The following is a 9,874-nucleotide window of genomic DNA, read 5'->3' on the forward strand; positions in this document are numbered from 1 at the left end:
CAGCGAATGAAATTTTATCCCTCAAAGACTGAGCTACTACTCCAAGTATAAAACTCCTTTGCGTCCTGTTCTACGTTGGTGTCCGCTGCCGTGTCTGTCCACGCAGTGTTGGCCCAAGTTGGCGTTGCAGAGACGTCCGTTGCTGGAGCACGTACAAGGCTGACAGAAGGGGGACGTGGCATGGAGTGACGCGTGGGCAGTGCGCCCGCCCGCTGCAGCTTGTGGCTTCGCAGACAGCTGTGCGTGACCAGCGTGCGGCAGCGGCAACGCAACGTCATGGCTGTTGTTTTCACGTCACCGTGCTCTAGCTGCAAGCTGGGAACAGGAGTCTTCATTACACTGGGGGAATATAAAAGCACTGAATATTCAGGCGGCAGACTACAGGACGCGGGGGTGAGTATTTCTTAAAAAAACTTATGACTGACAAGTGTTTTGTGTTCAGTCTACGACAAGATCATTAGAGACGGAGCACAAGCTTGACTAGCAGTAATAAGGAGTAGGAAAAGTCCGTGTCCTTTGCAAAGGAACCGTACCGGTGTTTACCTCGAACGATGTACTGAAACCATGGTAAACTTAAATCTGGATGGCCGGACAGAGTTTGAAAAGACGTCCTTCCGAATGCAAGTCCATCACTTCACGTGAACGCCAACTTGATCGTAAAGTGAAATTGGAGAAGTTGAAAAATTTCAGCCAATAAATTGCACATAAAGGTTTATTGGAAATCTTGACCTAGGTTTCGACAGTTCAATGTCACCTTCGACTTGTGCTTTTTGTCATATGTATACTGCTGCAAACCAGATGGCATTGCTGTGCTTCATTGTATACAAGTCAACGTTTACGTCGACAGGAACCTTAAGGTAATGGGCCGCTACATTTGCGACGTGATCTGCACACTTGTAATATTACAGAGCTGCATCGTAAGTTCAAATGGTTGAAATGGCTCTGAGCACTATGAGGTCATCACTCCCCTAGAACTTAGAACTACTGAAACGTAACTAACCTAAGGACATCACACACATCCATGCCCGAGGTAGGATTCGAACCTGCGACCGTAGCAGTCGCGCTGTGCCGGAATGAAGCTCCTAGAACCGCTTGGCCACCGAGGCCGGTGCATCGTAAGACATGGCTTGTGATTATCTGCTTTCATAAGGTGGATGTCGAATACGACAAGAGCCATTTGGGATTTATTCATCGTGCTTAATCAACATCTGATGTAACAAGATTCACTATGCCTTATGAAGTAGAAAAGTTTTAAATTGGCGAAAAGTAGGTAAAGGGTTCCAATAATATCTCCAAGTTTGCAGTTGCTGAAGTGGCAGTCAAGTTTAAGGCTTGGGAAACTGTTTGTTTCTCCGATTGGACCATCCAATTTTTGGCGTAAAGATATGGAGAAATTTTACTTTAAACAGAAAAATGAAGGATATTTTCAAAACCTTATTTGATGCAAAAAAGTTTGTTCTACAATTTTTAAAAATTAAGTCGTTCTGGTATGGTGCATTGCACGGTACACATTCAGAAAGTCAAGTGTACAGATATTACATGGCATGACGTAGTGTGTTCTCCGAGATGGTTGCGTTGTTTTCTTGAATATAGGTCCTCAGCTGGGCAATGAGTTTTGGTCAAGTGTCGCAGAGAACGCTCTTCATACGTCCGCGTAAAAGTGAGTGACATCCTGGAGATCTGGAGATAGGGGAGGCCAAGCTGTGTCAGAAGTTCATCTTGTGCGGTAGCAAAACAGCCGTAGACAGTAGGATAATGTGCGACGTGGCTGCATTCTGTTGAAAGGAGGTGTGCCGAATGTCATTATCTGGAAGCGAGCTGAAGCCTTGGAACCAAATATGTCTCTGTCTGTTGATATAACTTTCAGACATCACACTGACAGCAGAGCTTCCTTCAAGTAAGGACGTATCATTCCACGACACTACACGACACCGCACGCCATACACTAACTTTGACACTGGTGAAGCGCAGCAGTATTTATTCGTGCCCAGTAACGCATGTTCTGCCTATTTACTTATCCACTTAAGAGTAAATGGGATTCATCTAACATCGGAATATTTTCACTGAAGTTATTTACCTCAGTGCTTTTAGCCAACAGGTTTTCACAATCTTGTACGAAGAGAATCATTAGGTTTCAGTTCTTGAACAGTCGGAATCCTGTTAGGATGAAATTGAAGGATATGGAGTTTTCCTTCCACGCTACTAATTCCGAGCCCCAATGTAGAAACAGTTTTTCACACTGTATAATGATGACTTCCGCTCACGAAAGCTGACAACGACCGGAAGAGCGATATGCTGCCCACATGCACCACCATATCCGCATCTAGGGGCGCTATCGGCTCACGATGACCCGACGGCTGTTCGAACGAAGGCAATTTTTATGACGATTCCTTGCCGCTGTAGCGTGCACAGCGTCAGTTTTTTCTTGGGTACAACACAAGCCGTCTAGACTTCCTTTCACAGCCGAACCATTCTCTCGAAATCGCGACCCCACGTTTTGATCGTGAGCGATGAAGGAAACTGACTGCAGGCCGTGGGGTCTCTTAATAGCGCCTAAACTCTGTGCAGCTGTTACGCTATCATCATGTAACTAATAGGCACTCACGGCGACCGCGAGATTTGCATCGTCCCATTGCGCCATTGAGATGAACTGTCCTAAATTACCACTTGACAGTTTGGCGTCTTCTCCCCGTTTTCTGAACATCTACAGTGCTGCGAATATCAGATTTAAATGTACCCGTTTCTGTGCACCACCTTGTATTATGTACTGATTCCCCTAATTCTTTTGCAGTCTCTGATAATGAAGCCATCAGTCTTTTAGAGTTTAAAGTTCAGCATAACTGATGAGACGAAGAGATCCGTAGTATTCGAGAGGAAATGTTAAAGAGTGCTATACCTAAAAGTACGTATCATGTCTAAATATGCATATAGCTTAATGCCTGAATATCGCGGTTGCTAAATAAGTCAGTTGTGATGTAATTTTTGGTCTAACAGCAGCAAATTTAAAGTGGCCTTGACAGTATCGCAGAAACACAGCTGCAACGGAACGAGAGTACGGTGCACTTCAACGCAATGAAACTCAATTTGCTGTGCGGTTTCACGATTTCGAAATAGGTTCGAAATCTCAGGCACAATGTGTGATTCGTACAACAAGATATCTGAAAGGCACAATGTGGAAACAATCTCTAGCATCTTGGCTTTAGAGGCGAAACTTTTGGACGTATACCGCGCAATCTGCCAAAGAAAGAATGATTGAGCGTTGCTTAGAAGTCCTAGAGTTTGCCGCATTCTACTTGCTAAATTGTAGCATTTTGTGTGGCCTCAAAACAAGGTACAAGAATGATGTGAGCATTTTAGGAGAAATCATTTAATCCGATGATACACAGTATAGCACAAAGAGGACGGTAAAATGATGAAACCGTCTTCTGTATAGTGTTGTTAAAAATGCTCATACGTCTTCTTTGGAACGAAGTTGTGCGTAAAAGGTTTTTGTGTGTGGAGTGGACTTTCATTCAGAGATGTAACCGTACCATTGTATCTTCCAAAGAATACTGTACGCTACACAGGTTCATTTTGTCTGACATTTGTAACATTTAGAAAATAAAGAGTTTCTGTCACAACAGGAATAAAAGCCGCGAACTCATTATATCTTATACCTAAAAGTTTACGTCAAAGATATTCTTTCCAATCTGCTTATTAAACTGAGGAGCGGTAGTGAACCTTTTCAACATGTTGTATAAATTACGTGTCAGCGGATTTCTGCATTCGATGAACAGTGAAGGAACCCAATGTAACAAGACGTCGCTAAACTTCGGAATGTAAACAATATAAAGTGTATTCAGCAGAGTTCATCGTAGTCATTAGTGTAGGCTCAGGTGTTATTTTAAATATATGTAGAATACAAACGAGACAAGAGTACATCATAAACAACTTGTTTTATTTAACAATTTTATTGTTGCAACCATTTTTTCCTCATATTTCTAAAGATTTAATTTCCCTCAGGCAGTAACCAAGAGATTTGGCACACGTTTCAGGTGCAAAACTTTGTCAGTAATCAGTTACCGACTTTCCGTAGTACGCATGTGCCTTGATAGCAGGATACATATACAATGACGAATGGAGAAAGCGATATAAACTTGCTATTCACCGAAGTTACACGGATGCTGGTAATTGAAGCTGTCACGGAGGAGGAAGATGTAGATGACACTAAATTAAGAGCTCTCAGTGATTCAATTGCTCCTTGCAATATACACTCCAAAACTTGACAAAGTAGAATGCTTGGTGTAAACAATGATAGGATCAATAAGAGAAGTGTCTTGAATTTCAAATAGGTACAGATACGACAGCGATAAGCATCTTTAATTTTTCCCTTCAGGATGCCCCATACTGTCACCTCTTAGCAGACTTCCTGACCATCTTCATCCTGCAAACGTAATACATTTTCATTTATACATGTTGATGGTGACTGAGCACCGTAGTTACGAATTAAAGTATAGAAAGAAATACAGCAGTAAGCCACTTTTTGTACAGCTTTATTTGTGTTAATCGGTATTTTTGGCTTTCAACTACCTTTAGTTGGCGCAATATGTTCATATTATTGTTAGTACAATATCTTTATTGACTGCATTTATAACGGTGCAGCTTCCCTATATATGAAATAATTTTAGGTACCAAGTTTCCCGGGTGGCATATTTACGTTTATTAACAATGAATAAATCAAACGGAAGTATTCCTTCTGGTACACGTTGTAACCATTCGAACTGTTGTTTTGCACAGGGCATAAGCAGCATTCAAAATCTAATGGACAGAAACGTTGTATCCAGGAAGACACGAGTAGGCCTATATCATGCGACGACTATCAAGGTTTACCTGCATTGTCTTACGACCATGACCCTAAAGTTTAAAAGGACAGTTTCATTAAGAACTGCTGTTCTGGCACGGAAAACTGCAGCAAATGGACGAGACAACCATCAGCGGCTACTGTGTTCGTCGGTGTACTTTGAGTGAACTGCAGTGACAGGGTAACGGTATGTTCTGCTACGTTTTGCAGTGTACGTAGGCGCTTCGGGAGAATAGTTGGTGTGAATGATCTTTTAAGGAAACTATGGTTTTACAGATGAACATTATGCTAAACCACCTCACCGACAGAAGTTTTCTTTTAGTGGTAGTGAATGCTATTCTGGGGATATAAACACGAGGTTACATTTTGTAAGAAGTTTACCTTATTATTCGGAACTTTTGGACGGAGGCGCTTATACATATATATTTTAAAATCTTCCAAATTAAACATTACTCGAGACGATGTAAATGGTATTTTATTTTCTGACATTGAATGGGTAAATTCAATCATTTACTTGAATTTAGAAGTAAGTGGTATGGTAATGGTCCAAAAGATCTTCAAAACTCCAAAGGCATTATCCACCACATGTTAAAAAGTGCCTAATGAGAACATAAAGGTATTTTCATGGACCAAAAAATTGGCTGCAGGAACGAACATTAAACAGGCAATGTTTTACCTTAAAGTATTTGTTTCTTGGCGACACTTCGTTTTGGAAATATGAGGGATGCTTGTTTATTAAGGTCAGATTCGTATTGACATGGCAATCACAGTGCAAATCTGGTGAAGGTTCACACAGATGTGATGAACAGTGTCGCGTCGCGCCGCATTTCTCAGTTCCGAGCGCGCAGTGAGCACGTAAAGATGCTCCAGCAGCGTGAAGTGTTTATTATCCACTGCACAGTACGGACTTGGCTCCCTCCAATTTCCATCTTTGCTCTCGTGACCGGCTGGTTATGAAGACAACATACTGGCACAGAACAGAGCTGCGGATCAGCGTAGATAATTGGCGGAGAGTACAGGCGGCTGTCTTCTGTGACGAGGGTGCTGCACAGTTGGCCAAATGCTACGATAAATTGTCTAAGTCGGAGCGTCCAGTATGTGCAGGTGTCGCTCGCTAACTGTTGTAAATAAAACATTTTTGCTTTTACGAACTTTGAGCATGCTGCATTAATTGCAGGGGAGCAACTTGTGTTAATCAATGTAACAGAAAAACAGCCAAGCTAGAAAATTTCAATTTTATTTACTGATGAATAGTTTCGGATTGAGACCCATTTCAATATCACCCATATTGTCAATATGGTATTTCATAAAATATAAGAACCACGTAAAGATGGCGAACATATACGTATAATACATTGAAAACAAACAGTTCCAGAGCATACAGATATCTCTCAAGATACATTTCGAGTAAACAAAGCTATACGTATAAAAAGTGGAAATAAAGTTAAAGAGGATACAGATACCTGTATTTTCGGGAATATGTTGACTGTCTGGGTGATCTGAATATCAATCCAAACGTTAAACTGGTCATCAAGTGATTAAAAGTGAACCTTGCAACTTTGGCTGCTTTTCTATTAAATTTCTGATTTTAAATGTGTTTTCCATTTCGCGACCGATCGGACGTTAATAAATGAAAAGCCCTCGTACTATGTGCAGTCGTATATGGGTGACAGACCGAAACGTTTCTTGGTGGAAGACACAAGATAATAAAAAGTGGCTGGTGGCAGTATTTTTTTCAAGGAAAGTTATACCTCTTGGTCGGATTTCGAAGGTGCCGGATGATCTGGTGTTCGAAGCCCATTGTAGGTCTTGTCAGTAAATAACCGATGCTGTGCGACTTTCTGCAAGTGCTAATGTAACGTCCCCTTAGAAAAATTATAACGACTGTGCTGATAAACCTCTTGCATTATTAGATTTTCAAACAGCTGAGCAAAACTGAACGTACTCAGTTATTGCTCTCTTTATTTATTCTAACCATCACCAAACTGACACACAATATTCTTTTTTAGCGTAACGCAATCTGACTTTCAATAATCCCTATAAAAGAATGACCCTGACTAACAATAACCTGTACCTTTCTTGAATCACCTCACAAAAATCTTCGTTACGCGAACTACTGCAATACAGCGACCGGCAATACTGCCAGCTAAATGAAAAATTCTAACTATTGAAGGCACTAACTACTGATAGGCATGGTTAGCAAATGAAAGATTTTGATAGAGAACAAACAATGTATTTACCTTAATAGTGTTCAAAAGTCATTGACTGCATGGAAATCCACTACTTCCGTGTGCATTTTCTTTTACTGATCAGACTCTGTGCAATGTAATTACTGCTGTGATGAATGACGTATGGACAGTGGACAATTTTTGATGTTGACCAACAGAGTATCAATTGTTATGTGCACTTGATATATATGTTAGCGTTAAAATAAATAAAAGATTAAACATATGCATTGGGCGCTGCCCAAAATAATTTGTAAAATTTTTGTGGGGAGCATGGGGGCTATGTAATTAGGCTCTTTAGGTTTTTATCTTGGTAACGCCAGTTAGAGCTCTATATGAAAATCACTGACTGTGCTGTGTGCAGTCTGTGGCTGGTTGGACTCATTGTTGGAATATTCGCTTTTGTAGTGTTGGGCAGTTGGATGTGAACAGCTCGTAGCTTTGTGCAGTTGGAGGTGAGCCACCAGCAGTGGTGGATGAGGGGAGAGAGATGGCGGAGTTTTGAGAGCGGACGATCTGGACGTGTGTCCGTTAGAAAAAGGAAATTTGTAAGACTGGATGTCATGAACTGATATATATATATATATATATATATATATTGAACACTATTAAGGTAAATACTTTGTTTGTTTGCTATCAAAATCTTTCATTTGCTAACTATGCCTATCAGTAGTTAGTGCCTTCAGTAGTTAGAATCTTTTATATAGCTGGCAGTATTGGCTCTCGCTGTATTGCGGTAATTCGAGTAACGATGATTTTTGTGAGGTACGTGATTCATGAAAGGTATAGGTTATTGTTAGTCAGGGCCAGTCTTTTGTAGGGGATTATTGAACGTCAGATTGCCTTGCGCTAAAAATAATATTGTGTGTCAGTTTATTGATGATCAGCATAATTAAAGAGAGGATTGTTTGAGTACGTTCAGTTTTGCTCAGCTGTTTGAAAATCAAATATCGTTAGAGGTTTATCAGCACAGTCATTTATAATTTTTCTAAGGGGACGTTTCACTGTCTGGAAGGGCATCTAGTCAGCACACAACCATCAGTGCCGTGGTCAGTTTTCGTGACCGGAGTCGCTACTTATTAACGAAAAAGCCCCTGAATTGATAAACAGAAGCAGTACAGATTTTCTGTCTTCGGAGTACAGCATTTGGCGGTACTCACCGGCGGGTGCGTGAGGTAGGCGACGGCCTCGCTGAGGTGGCGCAGGTTGAGCGCGTGCTGCTGGTCCTCCTCGGGCGCGTCCTCAGCGGGCCTCCGCTCAGCGCCGCCGTCACCGCCGCCCTCGACGCTGCCGGTGGCGGACCCGGCGCCGGGCGCCGCCCGCGGCCTGGCGCGCGCCGCGGCCGCCCTGCTGAAGGGGCACGCGCTCATCTCGCTACGCTGCAGCTACGGCGGCGCCGGACTTGCCGCTCGCTGGTCGATGCGCGGAAGCCTGACCAGTGCCGTCGCCAACCGGCCGGCGAGGTTGTCAATTTTCATTGGCAGCACGCCTGCCACAATAGCCAGCCGGACAGCCTGTGACCCTGACACGCATTTCCTAGTGTGCCAGCCAGCCCACGGCCTCGAGGTGTTGACAGCTGACGTGTACGTACACCCTAATTACTCCCAATTATTACCACGTTATCCGACCTCAAATTACTGCATTCCCTGATTTCGGACGAACAGAGTAAAGAGAGCGTAATTACTCAGGCCACCTCGCCAAAATAGCCCTCTGCATTATCTTACTGCTGTGATCCCAAAGACATACCGAATAAAAACATTACACCGTTTAAATTCTTATGTATGTGTCATCAAAGTACGTACTGTCTTATACTTCGTTGACAGCTGTAGCTGTCTGCCTGTGAAGAGGTACCCACCAAATGTTTTTCTGCTCGGTACCGTTCAAGTCTCTACATAGCGGGAAGTCTCAATTCGCAGTGGTCGCCTAATGACAGTCGGACGTCTCGACTCGGACAGTGAGGAGCTGCGAAGTGAGCGAAATAGTGTTCGAGCATGCAGTTAAGGGCCACGTGCAGAGGCGACGTCGCGGAGCGTCGCGGCGCAGAGCGGTGCAGGCAGGGACAGGCGTCGTCCTCGCCGGCGGCGACCACGGGTGGCGGGTGGCGACTGCTGGCGCCGGGCCGTGCCCCTCCGCCGCCGCCGCCCCGCCGCCGCCACCCCACCACCGCGCGGCGGCCTCCCCCCACCATTCCGTGGTTTCCCCCACCACCGACCACGGCGTCCGTTTAGCGGCGCCGCAGCGCAACGGCCGCGCCGTTCTCTAGACCGACGCGGGCACCGCCACTTGGCTTCTCGTAATGTTCGTCCCACATCGCTGCACCGGTACTGTACCGTCGGAAGCAACAACTGGACAAATACAACTCCGAGGCCCATGGTTACCATGGGCTTCGGTACTATGGTATGATTTCAGAGAAGACTGGCGCCAGTCTCGTGACAAGGAATATCTGTGTGTTTTATACCTCAGAGCATTGCTTATAAATGTAGGGAAAGCGAACATCAAAGTAAGCCAACGTTGCCTGACGCTTTTGAGTCGAATAGTTGTGGGTGAGTCAGCCTTGCAGAGGGACACGTTTGCACTGATTGTTTTCCACTCTCAGCAGCAGTTTAGTTGAAACACAGACTAGGACCGCAAAACACGATGCGTTCGACCTTCTTGAATGCAGAATCTGTAACCACTCGTCACAACGAGAGGGTACGAACTTCCCCTCTAGTTGTGATACGTTATTGACAGGATGTACAGGACACGACCGCGAATTCAACAGGCCTGAACAGCCCACGACCGTTTTCGAGAAAATCGGATTCGTTATTGA

At 43.9% G+C, this 9,874-nt stretch overlaps 1 protein-coding gene across 1 annotated transcript in view; it reads right to left on the reverse strand.

The window, feature by feature from the left end:
• The window catches only part of LOC124805632 (head-specific guanylate cyclase-like), a 498,299-nt gene extending 489,864 nt beyond the window's left edge, over positions 1-8,435 (reverse strand). The window contains exons 1-2 of the mRNA XM_047266199.1: positions 8,392-8,435; positions 8,226-8,316 (exon numbers count right to left, since the gene is read on the reverse strand). Coding sequence (XP_047122155.1) covers positions 8,226-8,316; positions 8,392-8,435 — 135 coding nt within the window. The remainder of the gene's footprint in view (positions 1-8,225; positions 8,317-8,391) is intronic.
• Between the last annotated feature and the right edge of the window lie 1,439 nt (positions 8,436-9,874).

This window comes from Schistocerca piceifrons, chromosome 7 (genome assembly GCF_021461385.2).
Source record: "Schistocerca piceifrons isolate TAMUIC-IGC-003096 chromosome 7, iqSchPice1.1, whole genome shotgun sequence".
Taxonomy (NCBI): Eukaryota; Metazoa; Arthropoda; class Insecta; order Orthoptera; family Acrididae; genus Schistocerca; species Schistocerca piceifrons.